The sequence below is a fragment of the Nomascus leucogenys genome, chromosome 22a, assembly GCF_006542625.1.
Source record: "Nomascus leucogenys isolate Asia chromosome 22a, Asia_NLE_v1, whole genome shotgun sequence".
Taxonomy (NCBI): Eukaryota; Metazoa; Chordata; class Mammalia; order Primates; family Hylobatidae; genus Nomascus; species Nomascus leucogenys.
The window spans coordinates 69,192,481-69,211,921 of record NC_044402.1 but is presented as its reverse complement, the minus strand read 5'-3'; the positions used below and the strand labels follow the sequence as shown (position 1 = coordinate 69,211,921).

Here is a 19,441-nt window from a genome sequence, read left to right as displayed (position 1 = left end):
GTACAATTAAATTATTTACTATAGTCATTCTATTGTGCTATCAAATAGTATGTCTTATTAATTCTATTTTCTTTGCACCCTTTGTTTTAATTCTTATAACTTGATACATTTTAGTATCTGGTAAGGCAAATCCCTGCACACTAAGTTTTCCTTTTCAAAATTCTCTTATCTGTTTCTGGATGTTAATTATTTTAATGTACTTTACACTCATTTTAATTTCTTCTAAAAATTTATTTTTATTCTGGTCAAATTCATATACACACATACATACACAGTAGGATTGCTATTGTGGGGATACTAAATTTTCCTGAGAGACATGCAAACAAGACTCTAGTTTTTAGCAAGATTCATAGTTATATTAATATGTCCCACTGTCTTGCTCACTTTTTCTCATGTATTTTTTCCACTATTTCGAATGAGATGTTTTTCTCAATTACATCCATAAATGAGTTGAGATGAAAGCTATTAGTTTTTGTATACTTATCTTAAGGACTTTCCAAGCTCTCTTATAAGTTATAATTTTAGAAATTTAATATAGTTTACTGGGTTTTCTAGATATATAATAAAACACCAGATATAGTTCTGAGATATTACAGGTTTGGTTTCAGACCACCACAATAAAGAGAATATTGCAATAAAGCATGTCACACTAATTTTTTGGCTTCCTAGTGCATATAAAAGTTGTGTTTACACTATACTGTATTCTACTAATTATGCAATAGCATTACGTCTAAAAATAAACAATGTACATATCTTAATTTATTAATAGCAACTGACTGAATCACGGTGGTGGTTGCTGAAGGTTAGAGTGGCAATATCTTATAAGACAACTGTGAAGTTTGTCTCATCAATTGACTCTTCCTTTCATGAAAGATTTATTTGTAGCATGTAATGCTGATTGATAGTATTTTACCCACAGTAGAATGTCTTTCAAAATTGGATTGAGTTCTCTTAAACCCTGCTGCTACTTTATCAACTAAGTTTATGTAATATTCTAACTCCTTTCTAATCATTTCAACAATGTTCATAGCATTTTCACCAGGAGTGGATTTCATCTCAAGAAACCACTTTGTTTATCCATAAGAAGCAACTGTTTATCCATTCAAGTTTTATCATGAGATTGCAGCAATTTAATGCAGCACATCTTCAGACTCCACTTCTAATTCTAGTTATCTTGCTATTTTCATGACATCTGCAGTTACTCCCTCTGAAGTCTTGAACCCTCAAAGTCATCTGTGAGGGTTGGAATCAACTTCTTTCAAGCACCTATTTATGTGGATATTCTGACCTCCTCCCATGAATCACAAATGTTCATATATATATATATATATACACACACACACACACTCTTTAAGTTCTAGGGTACATGTTCTTAATGGCATCTAGAATGGTGAATCCTTTCCAGAAGGTTTTCAATTTACTTTGCCCAGTTCCTTCAGAGGAATAACTATGGCAGATGCAGCCTTGTAAAATGTTACTTCTTAAATAGAAAGACTTCAAAGTGAAAATTACTCCCTGACCCATGGGCAGCAGAATTCATGTTGGGTTAACAGGCACAACAACATTCATCTCCTTGTACATCTCCGTCAGAGCACTTGGGTGACTAGGTGCATTGTCAATGAGCACTAATATTTTTGAAAGCTGTATTTTTTCCTGAACAGTAGGTGTCAACAGTGGCTTAAAATATTCAAAAAACTGTGTTTTCAACAGATGTGCTTTCATCCAGCCTTTGTTATTCTATTTATAGACCATAGGCAGAGGAGATTTAGCATACCTCTTAGGGGCCTAGAATTTTTGGAATGGTAAGCTTCAGCTCAAAGTCATCAGCTGCATTAACCCCTAACAAGAGAGTCAGCCTGTTTTTCATAAGTTTGAAGTCAGGCATTGACTTCTCCTCTCTAGATATGAAAGTCCTAGATGGCATCTTCCTCCAATAGAAAGCTGTTTTGTCAACATGGAAAATCTGTTATTTGGTGAAGCCACCTTCATCAATGACCTTAGCTAGATCTTCTGGAGAACTTGTGGCAGCTTCTACGTTAGCACTGCTGCTCCACCTTGCACTTTTACATTGTAGAGACGCTTTTTTCCTTAAACCTCATGAACCAACTTTTCTCCCGAAGGTTCCTCACTTCTCTCAGCCTTACTAGAATTGAAGAGAGTTAGGGCCTTGTTCTGAATTAGGTTTGGCTTAAGGCAATGTTGTAGCGGGTTTGATCTTGTCTCCAGACCACTCAAACTTTCTTCATATCATCAATAAAGCTGGTTCACTTCACTTTCTTATTATTTGTGTGTTCACTAAAATAGCACTTTTAATTTCCTTCAAGAACATTTTTTTCTGCATTCACAGCTTGACTACCTGTTTAGCGCATGAGGCCTAACTTTTAGCCTATCTCAGCCTTCGACACACCTTCCTCACTGAGCTTAGTCATTTCTAGCTTTTGATTTAAAGTGAGAAACGTGTGACTCTTTATTTCACTTGAACACTTAGAGGCCAAAGTAGCGTTATTAATTGGCCTAATTTCAATATTATTGTGTCTCAGGTAATAGGGAAGTCTGAGGATAGAAAGAGACAGAGAATGGCCAGTCAGTGGAGCAGTCAGAACAAACACATTTATTGAATAAGTTTTCAGTCTTATATTGGCGTGGTTCATGGTGCCCTAAAACGATGACAATAATAATGCCAAAGATCACTGATCACAGATCACCATAACAGATATAATAATGAAAAAGTTTGAATATTGTGAGAATTACCAAAATGAGGGGCAGAAACATAAAGTGAACACATACCGTTGGAAAAATGGAACCAATGGAATTGCTCTGCATATACATGGTTGCCACGAACCTTCAATTAGTAAAAATCACAATATCTGCAAAGCAAGAAATGCAAAAAAGATCATTTTGTCTCTTCTTTTCTTTTTTTATGTTTATACTCATTTTATTTTCTTATTATATTAGCTAGAGCTCATTGAGAAATAAGAGTGGTAGTAGAGGTGATTCTCTCAAGCAAGACAAAAACTCGAAACTACAAAGTAGACATGTTGGACTTCATAAATTCAAAACTTTTATATAAACAAATGATAAACTAGAAAAACATTTATAATAAATATTAATATCCCTAATATAACCATATTATATGTAGTGTTCCTAAAACCATCATAAATGATATTCATGAAGATGGGAAATAACTGACACTATCATACAATGTACAAAGTTTTTCAACGTTTTTTGGAGAGTAATAGTAAATAATAGTAAGCAAATGTTTTGGAGAGTAATAGTAAATAATGATATCCCCCCAAATACTAGAGTTGCTTTTCAAGTATTCTGTAATGCCTGACAGTCCTTGCCAACCAGAAATTCTCTTTTTTTTTAAATTATATACTCTTTGAACAGAATTCTCATGAGTGAATTCCCTCCTATTGTGTAAGAATGTGTGTTCAAGGATATTTATCATTTTTTACATTAACCAAAAAATTAATAAAATTCCCTGGAAACTACCCAAATATCCATCAACAGGAAAAGAGTTCAATCAATTATGATACATTTATAGTAAGGAATATTACACAGCTATTTTTTAAAGTGTTCCTATATATTGATCTGGAAGGATAGTTATGTAACATTGATAAGTGAAAAAAAGTCAAAGTACAAAGCAATATGTAGAGTATGAGCCCTTTTTGTAAAGAAAAATTTAAAATGTATGTGTATATTGTTAAATATGTATCTATGTTTTGTTTGTGTCTTAGGCTGTATTATTTTCAATTTTTTAAAAAATACCAATTGAATAAAATGTAAAAGGAAACAAAATAAGGACATCCCAAAGAACTGCAAAGTTGCTTTTCAAGTACTCTGTAATGCCTGACAGTCCTTGCCAACCAAAAATTCTTTTAAAAAAAAAATTGTGGTAAAATATTTGTAACATCAAATTTACTACTTTAACCTTCTTTAAGTGTACAGCTGAATGGCATTAAGTACATTTACATTGTTATGTAACCATCACCACTATTCATCTCTAGAAATGTTTTACCATTCCAAACAGAGATTCTATACCCTTGAAAGAGTAACTCCCCATCCTGCTCTCCCTCCCCTCAGCACCAGCAACCACCGTTCTACTTTCCGTGTCTGTGAATCTGACTACTCTATGTACCTCATCTAAGTGGAATCATATGAATTTATCCTTTTATGTCTGGCTTATTTCACATAACATGATGTTTTTGAAGTTTCTCTATGCTATAGTATGTGTCAGAGCTACATTTTTATTTTATGGATATATCATGTTTTCTTTATTCATTCATCTGTCTGTGGACATTCAGGTTGTTTGGCTATTGTGAATAATGCTGCTCTGAACATGGGTGTACAAATGAAAAATTCTTGATTTAGCCTGTTAGTCTCCAAGGAAGTTACCACTAACACATGGGAATGCTTTGGGACACAATTTTATATTCCATTTGTGTCTTCGATTCAGTATAAAGATGCAAATTATTCCTGAATAACACTGCCTTAGCATCTAATGGTTACTAACAGCTTACCTTTTGTTGTTTTACATTTTTTTTGTCTTAAATAATAATGTGTTTCTACAATTTTAAAAGGAAGTGATGTAATTGTCCTCACCCAAGTATTTTCTACAGAGTGTACCAAGCTTTGATCATACCTACCTAGCTGCAACTGAAACGAAGATTTGGAACCATTGGATACTCTGATTAGTAAAGGTATAATTACCACAGTGGTCCATTCTCCATCTATATTGGGACTGAATCCATTTTGTCCATCTGCATTGACTAAATAGCTGTGTATTACAGCAGCATGTAACTTTGTACCAATGAGCAGGCTAATTTCAATGAGAATCAAAGTGGTATCTTATAATAGTCTTGTATCAACTTCAAAAATATAATTATAGAGCAAGCGTTAATCTTCATTGAATCAGTAATATTCTCAAGCCCAATGGCTGGATATCTTCAAACAAACCTAATGCATCAGTACTTGACACATGTGTAGCCCATATTTAGGGCTGCATTAATCTCAGACAGACTGCTCTAGCACTGACACTCTTAAAATGAGATTAGTCAATAAAAGAACTTTGGATAAGCTGTGAATAAAGAACCTTTTAATTAATTCAGCTCATCATTTAAAAGAACTTAATCATTTAAAAGAACTTAACTTTTTGAACAGAGGACTACCATATGACCCAGCAATTCCACTCTTAGGTCTATATCCAAAAGAATTGAAAGCAGGGACTTGAAAGGTGCTTATACACCAGTGTTCATAGCAGCATTATTCACAATAGCCAAAAGTTGGAAATAACCCCAGTGTCCGTCAACGGATGAATGGATAAACAAAATGTGATATATACATACAATGGAATATTCAGTTTTAAAAGGGAATGAAGCTAGGTGTGATGGCTCATGCCTGCAATCCCAGCACTATGGGAGGCCAAGGTGGGAGGATCACTTGAGCTTAGGAGTTTAAGAACAGCCTGGGCAACATAGTGAGACCTCATTTCTACTAAGATTAAAAAATTAGCAGGTGTAGTGGCATGCATCTGTGGTCCCAGCTACTTAGCATGCTGGGGCAGGAGAGCTGCTTGAGCCCAGGAGGTCAAGGCTACGGTGAGCCATAATTATGCCACTGCCCTCCAGCCTGGGTGACAGAGTAAGACCTTGTCTCAAAATAAAATAAAATAAACAAGAAATAAAAATAAAAAGGAATGACATTTTTATACCTGCTACAACATGCCTGAAGCTTGAAAACATTATGCTTAGCAAAATAAGTCAGACACAGAAGGAAAAATATTGTATGATTCTACTTCTAGAGATGCCTAGGGTAGGCAAATTTATACAGACAGAGAGTTAGAATAGAAGTCACCAAGAGCTTGGGGGAGAGAGAAGAAAGGGAGCTTATCGTTTAATGGATATAGAGTTTTTGTTGGGCATGATTTAACAGCTTTAGGTATACATATGTGATGGTTACACAACATTGTGAAATGCCACTGAATTGTACACTTAAGAATGGTTAAAATGATATATATTGTTATGTATATTTCATCACAACTTTATAAAAGATCTGACCTTTTTGTGTAATGGTAGTTGGTAAAAGAGACCGTGTGTCTGAGATGGGTTGATTGCTTTTTGGTTTGCAGGCTACCGGCTCTCAGATCGGGATGATGGTCAATTCCTTCACTAACGTCACTGTGGCCATGATCATTGCCTTCTCCTTTAGCTGGAAGCTAAGCCTGGTCATCTTGTGCTTCTTCCCCTTCTTGGCTTTATCAGGAGCCACACAGACCAGGATGTTGACAGGATTTGCCTCTCGAGATAAGCAGGCCCTGGAGATGGTGGGACAGGTAATCTTGCAGATCTAATTTTCCCATTCCTCATGGCTGAGTGGCTATCAGACAAACTGTTAAAAACGAATAGTATGAAGAGACTTGACAGGCACACTTAAGAACATTCTACCACCCTTTGTATGCATGCTTGGCCCAAAGGCTGAGGCAATAAAGCTCCGAGGCTCTGAGTATGAGCTGGCGTGGAGAAATAGTGGGGTGAACACCGGATTGCCTGTTCAATTTCCTCTCTCATAGTGATTCATTCCACATTCTAATTTGGTGTACTCTCACTTGCAGGGGTGGAGGCTTTTGCAATTTACTGGTTCCCCTGAGCCATGCTTTCCACACACAGAGGAGCTATGATGGTTTTAATGGCACATGGCTTTTCTCTTCACACTTTAGAGTCCCCCAGGCTTGGGGCAAGTGTCTTTCCCAGCTAGAATTATGAGCTGCAGTTTAGGTTTTGGAAACACTTAGGTTTTAGCTACACATTTTAAAGTGTGTTCTAATTAATATCTTGTCCTTGGGGGGTAAATGAGGGATGGTAGCATAAACACTTCTCAAGTATAAGAATTAAGGGAAACTTGAATTTAACTGAAAAATTGTCTCGTGGTCCAGTTGGGTTGATCTCCAGCCACTTCTTTGTATTCCCAGATGACGCATTCTCTGATTTGTACCACATTCTGCCATTTGCACCATCTAATACAGGCAGCCATTGAAATGTCATGAAAAGAGTTATTTCTGCCCTTGTATTCCTAAGACTCTTTTTCAATCTTCAGATTACAAATGAAGCCCTCAGTAACATCCGCACTGTTGCTGGAATTGGAAAGGAGAGGCAGTTCATTGAAGCACTGGAGACTGAGCTGGAGAAGCCCCTCAAGACAGCCATTCAGAAAGCCAACGTTTATGGATTCTGCTTTGCCTTTGCCCAGTGCATTGTGTTTATTGCGAATTCTGCTTCCTACAGATATGGAGGTTACTTAATCCCCAATGAGGGGCTCCATTTCAGCTACGTGTTCAGGTGAGGAATATCTAGCCAAGGTGAGAAAAGATCAACACACAAGGAAGGAATAGCCTGGTTCTATCAGTTAGCTTTTTTTCTGCTTAACAAACCGTCCCAAGCTTGGTGTCTTACAATAGCTGGGATTAATTATTTCTCAAGATTCTGTGGGTCATCTGGGTGGTTCTTCTGACCTGGGCTGACTCAGTCAGGCTTCTGTGTACTCTTCTGTCTCCACGTGGCCTGTCTAGCAGATGAGCTTCTTTTCTTCGTATTATGGCCTCAGAGTTCCAAGTGCCACAAAAGAGGGCAAGCCTCACCGTGCAAGTACTTTTCAAGTCTCTCCACACAAAGAAACTCTCTAATTTTCTGTTTGGCCAAAGAAAGTCATACCATCAAGCCCAGGTTTAAGGAATAGAAAAGAATAGAATCCAATTTTTGATGAGAGGAGTAAAAAAGCCATGTTGCAAAGGGATGCATGATAGTGTGAATTAATATGATTGTTGTTTATAAACAATCTGCCACACATGTTAATGCTGAGAAAATCCAGAGGCCTTGGCTAAGATGGTTCATAGAGAACTGTTTTATTTGAACTCCTCTCTTGTAAACAGGGCTGACTCCTCCCAGCTGGTTCCTCCTAGGCAGAGACAGTATGGGCCATACAGGTGAATGATGTTCCATTCATATAGCCAAAGCCCGCTTTTCTAATAAGATTAGCTTTTAGTCCAATTTCTCCCATTTCCAGAGGTGAAAGCCTAAGGGTGTCAGGGTACTGGGGAACGAGGTACACATGTATATAGGTGAGTAGGGGGGTAAGGGTGGAGATGGTCTGAGAAACGTTTGGAGGGCATTAGGAAAAGTGGTCCTATAGGAATCGGTTCTTGGGTTTCCTTCTCTAGCTGTGAGTCCCACCTTCTCACCTGGTATCTCTTTCAGCACTTCTGTCCCGCTCCACTACACCCACCCAGCTAGGAAAGTCTCTCTTTTCTAAATCTTTGCATATTTAAAGCTACTAATCTAAATTAGAAAACACAAACCATTGGCTTATTTTTATTTAGTTTATATTAAGGTTTTAGAATAATTTTTTGCCAACATGTAAAAATCTGGGGCTACAGGCTGGGTGCAGTGGCTCATGCCTGTAATCTCAGTGCCCTGGGAGGCCGAGGCGGGTGGATCACTTGAGGTCAGGAGTTTGAGACCAGCCTGGCCAACATGGCGAAACCTCATCTCTACAAAAAATACAAAAATTAGCCGGGTATGGTGGTGTGTGCCTGTAATCCCAGCTACTTGGGAGGCTGAGGCAGGAGAAAGGAGAATCGCTTGAACCCAGGAGTCGGAGGCTGCAGTGAGCTGAGATCATGCCACTACACTCCAGCTTGGGTGACAGAGTGAGACTCCATCTCAAAACAAAACAAACAACAACAAAAAAAAAACTGGGACTACAGAAAACTCCCAATTTCTGGCTTCACTTTAAAAATTGGAAGGTCATCTTCCACGATTTTCCATTTCATTTCAAGTGCTTTTCATTCCCTTAGGCTTTAAACTGGGCTCCCGGAGATGTTCGGATTTGCAATTCCGGCCTAAAACAATTCCTGCTTATGAACTGAGCAGTGTGACACACAAAGACACATCCCTTATCCCTATCCCCATCCCAGGCAGAGACCCTCTGTGCATGACAGTGCAGGTGAACAGCTTTGGGGGCTACTACTCGCATCATAGCCTCTACAGCAACAAAGTTATCTCTCATTATATTTATCATTCATTTATTCATTCACTCACTCTTTCGTTAATTAAGTACATGTTGACTATAGTTAGAGGCTAAGACAAGTAAAAGGAGACAGGCAATTGCATCTGTCTTGCTCTCTGAAGCAAAAATTATATACATGCCTGGTGCAGAATTGATGCTTATATCATCAATCATTATCTTTTATATACCTATTATAGATTCAAAAACTGTTAGAATTCTAGAAAAATCAACTCAATCTGGTGATCTTTCAACCCTGCTTTTTCTTTTAAAAAAAATTTTTCAGAAGTCTTTTTCCCCCCTCAAACAATTTTCTTTTTTTTTTTTTTGAGACGGAGTCTTGCTCTGTCACCCAGGCTGGAGTGCAGTGGCGCGATCTCGGCTCACTACAAGCTCTGCCTCCTAGGTTCACGCCATTCTCCTGCCTCAGCCTCCCGAGTAGCTGGGACCACAGGCGACCACCACCACGCCTGGCTAATTTCTTGTATTTTTAGTAGAGACGGGGTTTCACCATGTTAGCCAGGATGGTCTCGATCTTCTGACCTCGTGATCCACCTGCCTCGGCCTCCCAAAGTGCGGGGATTATAGGCGTGAGCCACCGCACCCGGCCAACAATTTTCTTAAAGGAAGCTATTGTGGTCGAATAAAGGTTTGGAGGTCTGAGCTCTCCCCTTCCTGCTTGTTCAGTCCTCTTCTTACTCCTTTTTCATAGAACACAGTTTGAAAACTGCCAGTCTCTTAAACACCACCCTCTCCATTTCCAGACAAGTCTGAAGTGACTTGCTCAAGGATGTTTGGTCCTTTCCTAGCAGAACCAGGGCTAGATCCCCAAACTTCTGCCTTCAGGTCATCACACCAACCACGCCTCCCTGCTCTCTGCCCATGTGTCTGTCTGGTTACAGGGTGATCTCTGCAGTTGTACTGAGTGCGACAGCTCTTGGAAGAGCCTTCTCTTACACCCCAAGTTATGCAAAAGCTAAAATATCAGCTGCACGCTTTTTTCAACTGCTGGACCGACAACCCCCAATCAGTGTATACAATACTGCAGGTGAAAAATGGGTAAGTGTTGGAATACTATGCACCCATAAAAAAGGATGAGTCCATGTCCTTTGCAGGGACAGGGATGAAGCTGGAAACCATCATTCTCAGCAAACTAATACAAGAACAGAAAACCAAACACCACATGTTCTCACTCATAAGTGGGAGTTGCACAATGAGAACACATGGACACAGGGTGGGGAACACCACACACCGGGGCCTGTCAGGGGATGGCGGGGGGTAGGGGAGGGATAGCATTAGGAGAAATACCTAATGTAGATGATAGGTTGATGGGTGTAGCGAACCACCATGACATGTGTATACCTATGTAACAAACCTGCACATTCTGCACATCTACCCCAGAACTTAAAGTCTAATAAAATAAATAAATAAAATGTGTAAGTATTGATGAGGGGTAAGGTTGTGCGTATGTGTGTGTGCAGGACAGCCATTAGGGATGGCCATACAATACCACTTGCTTCTAAATTCCTGCTGTATATGGGTTCATTCATACGTACTTGGAGTGGACAAACAGTAGATTTATAAATACAAAGGAATAAAGTAAATTAGCATCAAAAATTATTCCTAAAGCTGGCATTTGAACAAGGCAATGACATTCAATGAATGCTAAATTCTGTGTAATATAAAATACACTTAGTTCCCAAATGAATGAAGACAGTTGTCCTCTGAGATCTACCTAACCACTGTGTTTTCTATTGATGTTCTGATACAGAATGTAGAAAAATCAATTCTTCCTGTCCAATAACATTGATTTAATTCATGTTCATCTTGATTCAAGTTTTAGCTTATGTGGATGTCCAGAAAATCAATTCAATCTCAACAAAATATCTGTTCTTCTAATTGATAGATAGGTATTTTTAAATCTTCTCTACCTATTTTTGAAAATTTTAGTATGTTCCAGAAAGCAAAGCAAATCTAAACACTAGTAAAGCTAAGCTAAATTCTGTAATCTTCTAAATTGGTAAAATTTCTCCTTCAGTTCAGTAAATGTAAAGTTTCTGTGTGGTCTATTAAATGTCTATCCATTTCTAGAGTTTATAAGTTAGAGAGTTTTAAGCACACCAAAGTACAATAGAAAGTGTTCACCTTTGCAGTACAGACCTCAGGTAACTTTCTTTCTAGGTTGTTTTAAGTGTAACATTATTTTTTGTCTTTAGGAGAACAAAGCTATAGGATTTGAACAGTTACTGGCTTCTGTGATGTAATATCTTCCAGCTATTCTCTTCTATTCAGAATGTCAGGAATAGATGGCAAGAAAATCCCCTTAGGTTAGACTGGGAATAGGGGGAGTCAAATGTCTTTAATTTCATTGCCCAAGCCTTCTTTTATACTACATCTTTCAGAGTAGAAAATGGAATGTCCTTTTATTAAGTTGCTGTCTCTATACTTTGCACTTTGGCAGCGTGGTTTGAAAGTATCTCAAGCAGGGATTTTAAACTCAAGATTTTAAACTCAATATTCTAGGCTCTAATTTATAAATAAGAGCGTCTCTAATTTTGATCCTCCCATCCACAGAACAACTTCCAGGGGAAGATTGATTTTGTTGATTGTAAATTTACATATCCTTCTCGACCTGACTCGCAAGTTCTGAATGGTCTCTCAGTGTCGATTAGTCCAGGGCAGACACTGGCGTTTGTTGGGAGCAGTGGATGTGGCAAAAGCACTAGCATTCAGCTGTTGGAACGTTTCTATGATCCTGATCAAGGGAAGGTGGTAAGCCTCACAAACTTTTTGAGAATTTTGCCTTCTGCAGAGTATTTCCAACCCCTAAAAGTGGGCTTCAAGTTTTTGCTTTGCCAGACTCACGTTAAAATGCTTGCCTTAGGCACTTACCTCATGCATATTTTCCAGTCCCAGTCATTTGCTGCTTCACCTGATTCTACCTCACAATTTCTAATGTCAGATTTTCCCCAGTTCCAGATGGCCTGCTGACCAGTTAGGCAAAGAAAACTGGGCACACTGCAAAGCTGGAGATGAGTGTATTTAATAGAAGCACTCACCCATAAATGGAGCAGAAAGTGCAGACTAATCAGGAAACTAATGACCAGGAATGGAAAAAGTAGAGTGATAAGGGAAATAATGATAAATGAGCAAGAAAGGAGATTTAGCATGAAAAGATCTAAGACAATCCTTGTTCAAGAAGTTGAAATCTAAATAATGCAAGGAACTCAGATTGAGAGCCATGTACCATAAATCTTTAGCAAGGATATTTGAAATTCTGGTGAATAGCTTTGGCATTTATTTTTCATAACGTTTCTTCCTCTTTTCTGTCCTTTTTTTCTTTCTTTAAAAGTAATATATGCAGAAGGTCACAAAATCAAATAATAAATATTTATAATAAAAATCCACCCCCCTGCTTTATGCTTACACTCCCACTCCACATTTCTCTGCTCAAAGGCAACTATTTTTGACCACTTGATGTTTTTTGATCTCCCGATGATGACTTTTATGTCTTTAAATAATATGTTCATGCTATTTCATGATTTAACAAATTTAGACTCTCTGTGATTTATTCTCAAGAGATAAAAATCTGCTTACCCTCACCACTCCCTCCTTTTGCCTACCTCCTCTCAATATAGTTATATCATTTTTTAGGCCTTCTATTTATAAATTTGTAAACTTCTGATCTGCTTCCGTTGCTCTTTCACCACCTGTAGATAGTTCCTCTTGAATTCTCGCTTTCTAAAATAAAAATGTTAGCAATCCTACCTTTATTTTCACCTCTTACTCCCTTCTTTTACCTCTTAAGTTCTAACTGCACTTTTATCAAGAATTCAGAGCACATTGTTTATAAATTATCTTTCTTGCTTTCACTCTAAGTTGATTCTAAAAGTTGAAAATCAATTGACAGCTTTTTAAATGATTATGTAAATATTGTTCATCCCTCAGTCAAATAGTTAGTTACATTTGCATTATATTTTTTTGATTGTTTTTCTGAAAGGTTTCTTTTTTTCTTGCATTCTTTGTCTTTATGAAAACCTTTGTGTTCTTCCAATGTCTTTATCAGGCCATCTCTTCCCTCATTTCTGTCGCTTGCAACCTTTGCCTGTTAAACAGTCGTCATCCTGTGAGTTTCCTGTGGTATTTCCTTGGATTAGATCCATTATCTCATAGTTCCCATAAATTCTTTTTTCATAGTTTTCACCCCCTTTTGTTGGAGATCATCCACAAGCAATTTTCTAAGAAATAGTTCATGGATATGGGTCTGAAAATGTTTTATTTTGCTTCATACTTGATTAATTGTTTAATCCTAATATTTTGAAAGTGGCCTTTCTGACTTCCCTGAATAATATAATCTTTAGTGTAATGAGGACAGATAACATTATGAAGAGAAATGCTAAGAAAAATTTGAAAGAGGCAACTAAAGATTTCCTTGTATAAAGCAAAGCAAGGAAACAAGCAAACAGAAATTGACAGAATCCAAGAAGTTATAAAAATAAGGACTAAGTGTTGATTACCTATAATTTATAATCCCTTCTGTTATTAAGTTGAGGTATAAAGATTTTAAATTTGTTTGAAAGTATTTGGTAGCCGATGAACCTAGAAAGCCCATTGTAACCAGAGGTATAATTCCAGTAAGTCAGAGGTTTCAATTTTCCAAAATGTCAGTTCTGTCATGCCTGCAGCCAACATAGATTGTGAACTATGCAAGGTACAGGAAACTGAATCCCTCATATTTACTTTTCCAACATTAACATGTATATTAGGTATATTTCTCTGAATATGCCCAGTGAGTGTTCTGGTCACAGGTCAAAAGCAAGGCCAATAAGGAAATCATTATGACTTCTTGCATTTCATAGGCACAGTATATTTTGTTATAACATCGTAAAACATTTCTACAAACATTTTAAGCAGAAAACCTACCACTTTTTATAAGTTTTTTTTCAAAGTCCCCTTTGCTCTTAAGCTACCAAATGCAAGCATTCAATATTTTCAACATTTATTTGGATACCTACGATGTGCCTCTTACTGCATGAGTCCCTGTGGGAGAGTCTAAGGACCATGAAACATGTCTTCTGCCTTCTAGGAGCTTACAATGTAGCACATTTAGAAGAATGAGCAAACAGCCCCAGTGTTTAATTATTAAACTGTGTTTTGCAGATTTAAGTGCTATGGAAAATGAGTACAGCAAGATAAGCCAGGGCTAATTGTTATTGAGAAATGCTTTATGTTTTTTCTAATGGTGTTTGTTTTTCCCATTACTTAGAAATTATCTTAAATATAATCTGTTCATACCATTTATCACAATTTTTTCTGAAATAATAGGGCCAAATACTTTATAGTAGCATGTTAGGCATCTGTGCCTTTAATAGTCTAGGACTCTTTAGTGAACCAGCTCATGTGGTAGATATTCAAGTACCTGGACTTAACTGCCTAACTAGACTGTGAGTTCCTAGGAAACAGAGATTATATTTTCTTTACGTAGCAGACATAGACTGCTTAGGATGGTGCTTTGTGGCAGGTGATTCAAATATATGTTTGTTGATTGACAAAGTGAATAAATGTATTCCTTTTTTACTTGGTTTTATTATCTCAGTTATGCAGAGAATGGAGTTAGTAAAATCAAGAAAACAGGTTTGACCCTTATATTGCCCAAAAGTTTCACAGAGAAAAATCCTTTCCATAACTCATGGGTCTCAAAATAGAGCAACCCTGTATATTTGTAGAGAGTGTGCTGCACCAAAGTAAGGGGACGTTGTTTCTTACCTGAATACCTGAGCGTCTTTCTCGTTTGTTCCACCTGTAGAGACAGAGTTCAGGAAATAAATAGGACCATAGTCTGATTAGTGTTCACATGGATGCCACTCCTGATAGACATTACATCCAGAGGTCAAAGGCAATATAATTTATTCCATAATTTTAGCCTTGGGATTGTTGTCTGTTAAGCAAACCAAATGTCCTGCATAGCACCTAATGCTAGAATATGAACTTTCCTCACTGCTGGAATTCTAAAAACCTAATGACCTGTCATCTCCTCTATTGGCAGATGATAGATGGGCATGACAGCAAAAAAGTAAATGTCCAGTTCCTCCGCTCAAACATTGGAATTGTTTCCCAGGAACCAGTGTTGTTTGCCTGTAGCATAATGGACAATATCAAGTATGGAGACAACACCAAAGAAATTCCCTTGGAAAGAGTCATAGCAGCTGCAAAACAGGCTCAGCTGCATGATTTTGTCATGTCACTCCCAGAGGTGAGTACGAAGTGAGAACCATTCCCTATGGGAGACAAGGATGGGGAGATGTAGAATGACCAGAGTGTACAGGTTGAGCATCCCTAATCTGAAAATCCCAAATCCAAAATGTTCCAAAATTCAAAAATTTTTGAATGCCAACATGATTCCACAAGTGGAAAATTTCACACTTGACTTCATGTGATGGGTCACAGTCAAAATGCAGTCAAAACTTTGTTTCATGTACAAAATTATTAAAAATATTATAGGAATTTACTTCTGGGCTATGTGTGTAAAGTAGATAAGAAACATGAATTTTGTGGTTAGACTTGAGTCCTATCCCCAAGGTATCTCATTGTGTGCAGATATTCCAAAATCTGAAAAAATACAAAATCTAAAACACTTCTGGTCCCAAGCATTTCTGATAAGAAATATTCAATCTGTATTATGATTGTGGCTCTAGAAAGTCAAAGGATACACAATTTATCTCACAGTGCCCCCGGACTGTCTTAGTTTTTTAAGCAAAAGAAATATCCTTCATCAACATACTCTTTAATTTTGGAAAGTATAGTATTGCCCAATGCAATGGATGCTATATTTGTTGAATTTTTTTGTACATTGAGCTTTAGTTTAGCATAGTGGGGAAAAACCTGAGATTTGGAGCTGACCTGGGCTTGCATCCAAGCTTTGCCACTTGGTAGCTTCGTAGCCTTGGGACAATTATCCTTTCTGAGATTGTCTATTCCATCTGCAAAATGCAAGAAAATAACGTTAAAATGAAGAAAACACACTTAATAGCCACACAAAGAAAGCGGCCGCTGGTATTACTGCCATCATCATTATTTCATTACTTGGCAATGTGTACCGTGGGTGGTGGGTAAGTTACACCTGCCTTAGTGTCTCTTACTTTGCCAGAGCCGAGTCTAGATTTCGCACAATATTGACTCTGCATTTTTCCATCCACCAAAAGTCCCTCTTAGTTTTGATCACAAGAAAAATTAAAACATGGAAACCAAATTGTAGGGCCAAATTTTACCTTTAACCTTCTCCACTTACTTTTTAAAAATATCCCTGGGAAAATTGTTTTTCTTTATAAGTGATTGTGTTTATAAATTTTGTGGTGTTTGTGGAAGGCTTTTTGTTTGCTCTTTTCACAAAGTCTCCTAAGTGTTAGGCTCTTGGCCCAGTTCTTACCTGTTAGCCCAATCTATAAGCACATGGAAATTACTATTTGCTGAATCCAGAGATCAAAAGCAAAGCTTGTGTGTCTCCTGGAAGACTCATTTATCCCACAAACCGTTATTGAATAGCTACTCATTTGGGGCAAGGCACTGGCATGGAGCTGGTTTACTACATTGTCCTCATACAGACTTGCCCATGGTACCCTTCTCTGAGCACTTTGTCTCCACAAGGACAAAGCAGGTGTTCACGGGTCTCACCTGGCTTAAAGGAGCATTCGTCAGGAGGCAAGGGAAACAGGGGAAGGAAACAGCTCGTGTTGTGGAAGGCAGGGAAGAGCAGTAGTCAAGGCAAGGACTCAGAGGAGAGAGAGATTCACTTTCACCTGGATTCAGATTTCACTTTCACTGCTTGTTACTTGTCCTCACACCATTTTCTTACCTCCCTGTGCCTAAGTTTTGTAATCTAAAAAATAGGGTGGGTATGGTTTCTGTGAATATTAAATAATAACCTAGCTAGAATAGTTAGCACAATACCTCTATGGTAAACACTCTATGAATGTTAACTAATTTTTATGTAGCCATGCCAGGCATGAGTGATTTTTCTTCCTAATTTTATCTAAAACTCACAATAAATATGTGAAGTAAGTGTTAATACTGCACCTCAGATGACTAGCCAGCTCAAAAAAATTTAAATAATTTATTCATGAACATAAGCTAGTAAGCAGCAGAGTGGAGCTTCTAACCAAGGCCTGTGTTCCAGAATGCTGCCTCCCTAATACAGCAGTGGACCAGAAGATCTCGCAAAAGACATTTCCATTCTTGGGATTAGTCCATATTGGAAGGATTTTTCCAGACAAGAATCTAGAATCAGAGAGTCTCAAATCAAGGAGGATCTCATATATGGGCTCTTACCTGGACACAGGGAGAAGGGGATTGAAAATATAAACCTAAAAGAAATGCAGAAATGAGGAATAACGTCCCCTTGCTTCCCACAGCAAAGGTCACGAATTCCGTATTTTTCTTATATTCCTAAGTGGATTTGACATCCTCCATCCTATAGTAGGACTCACTCACTATTCCCTAGTGCAGCAAACAAATAATTTAAATTACAGAGGAGACCTTGACATGAGTTCTGTACAGCACAGGAGCAATAACTGTTTCTGTTTCTCAAACTTATCATACTTTTTTTCAGAAATATGAAACTAACGTTGGGTCCCAGGGGTCTCAACTCTCTAGAGGGGAGAAACAACGCATTGCTATAGCTCGGGCCATTGTACGAGATCCTAAAATCTTGCTACTAGATGAAGCCACTTCTGCCTTAGACACAGAAAGTGAAAAGGTAAGTATTGAATTTCTGAAGTCTTAGATCATTACTAATGAGTCTTTTGCTGTAAAATTTGTCCTTATAAAATGGCACTATTTTCAATTTTCTGATTCATTAACAGTAGAAATTGGCAATACTTTGTGGAACCAAAAGACAATTATCTAGAGCAAGTGATTTAATATAAGATTGCTTCAAATAAAGTGTTTTACCTTTAAAATAAGAATTGTTTTTAAGATTCTTTAGGCTAAGTGACATTTTTTTTTCCAAAGGCAAATAATCACCTTTCTTGAATAAAGTAAAATAATCTAGATTATCTGTTATAAATATTTTATAGTTCTAAAGTTATGTGACAGAGAAGGTAGGTCACATACAACACAAAGAAAGAGGTGATATCTGATGTGTGGTTTGCATGAAAGAAGATGCAATTGAGCAAAACACAATTATGAAATTTAAAATGTATAATTAATGCCATAACAATCGGGATTCCATTTTGCAGAGAGCTAAAATGTCTTCAATGAAGAGCAGTATCAGGAATGGCCACTTAACTGGTACCCTCCATTGTTTTCTCGGTTTCATTTCAGGAAACTAGACCATCAAATATTGTAAAATTGCATAGGGACTTCATAGTTTGCTTCCTTCTTGTTCCACTGAAATTTCTCAGCGTGTGCACTGCCATTGAAATCACTGATGCATTGCATTCAGGGAATACTTGCTTAATCCTCTCTTAAGTTGAAGCTTTGGGTTTGCCCTCAAGTATAGGATTGTTATTCAGGTCATGTTAACTGAACTCTCATGATGGTGGGCGGGGGAGCAATCATGCATCTTTGCATCAACTTTCCATCTTCTCTTTGCAGACGGTACAGGTTGCTCTAGACAAAGCCAGAGAGGGTCGGACCTGCATTGTCATTGCCCATCGCTTGTCCACCATCCAGAACGCGGATATCATTGCTGTCATGGCACAGGGGGTGGTGATTGAAAAGGGGACCCACGAAGAACTGATGGCCCAAAAAGGAGCCTACTACAAACTAGTCACCACAGGATCCCCCATCAGTTGACCCAATGCAAGAACCTCAGACACACATGACGCACCAGTTACAGGGGTTGTTTTTTCTTTAAAGAAGAATGTTAATATTTTACTTTTACAGTCATTGTCATACATCAGAATCCAAGCTAATTTCTAATGGCCTTCCATAATAATTCTGCTTTAGATGTGTATACAGAAAATGAAATAAACTAGGGTCCATGTGAGGGAAAACCCGATGTCAAGGGGCAGCTCAGCCACCACTCAGTGCTTCTCTGTGCAGGAGCCAGTCCTGATTAATATGTGAGAATTAGTGAGACATCAGGGAGTAAGTGAGACTTTGAACTCCTCAAGGGCAGAGAACTGTCTTGCATTTTTGAACCCTCGGTGTACACAGAGGCGGGTCTATAACGGCAATCAACAAACGTTTCTTGAGCTAGACCAAGGTCAACTTTGAAAAGAACAGAAGCACTGAAGACCAGCTGTGTTTCTTAACTGAATTTCTTAACTAAATTCTCTAAGGCTGAGGATAGGGAAAGGGTGGATGCTCTCAGGCTGAGGGAGGCAGAAAGGGAAAGTATTAGCACGGGCTTTCCAGTTAGGGCTGTTGATTTATGCTTTAG

At 37.9% G+C, this 19,441-nt stretch overlaps 1 protein-coding gene across 1 annotated transcript in view; it reads left to right on the top strand.

Moving 5' to 3' along the window:
- Positions 1–18,906, top strand: part of ABCB11 (ATP binding cassette subfamily B member 11) — a 109,061-nt gene extending 90,155 nt beyond the window's left edge. Inside the window, exons 22-28 of the mRNA XM_030803110.1 lie at positions 6,131–6,334; positions 7,096–7,337; positions 9,963–10,119; positions 11,635–11,832; positions 15,107–15,313; positions 17,666–17,812; positions 18,652–18,906. Coding sequence (XP_030658970.1) covers positions 6,131–6,334; positions 7,096–7,337; positions 9,963–10,119; positions 11,635–11,832; positions 15,107–15,313; positions 17,666–17,812; positions 18,652–18,852 — 1,356 coding nt within the window. The 3' untranslated portion in view covers positions 18,853–18,906. The remainder of the gene's footprint in view (positions 1–6,130; positions 6,335–7,095; positions 7,338–9,962; positions 10,120–11,634; positions 11,833–15,106; positions 15,314–17,665; positions 17,813–18,651) is intronic.
- Positions 18,907–19,441: the final 535 nt, after the last annotated feature.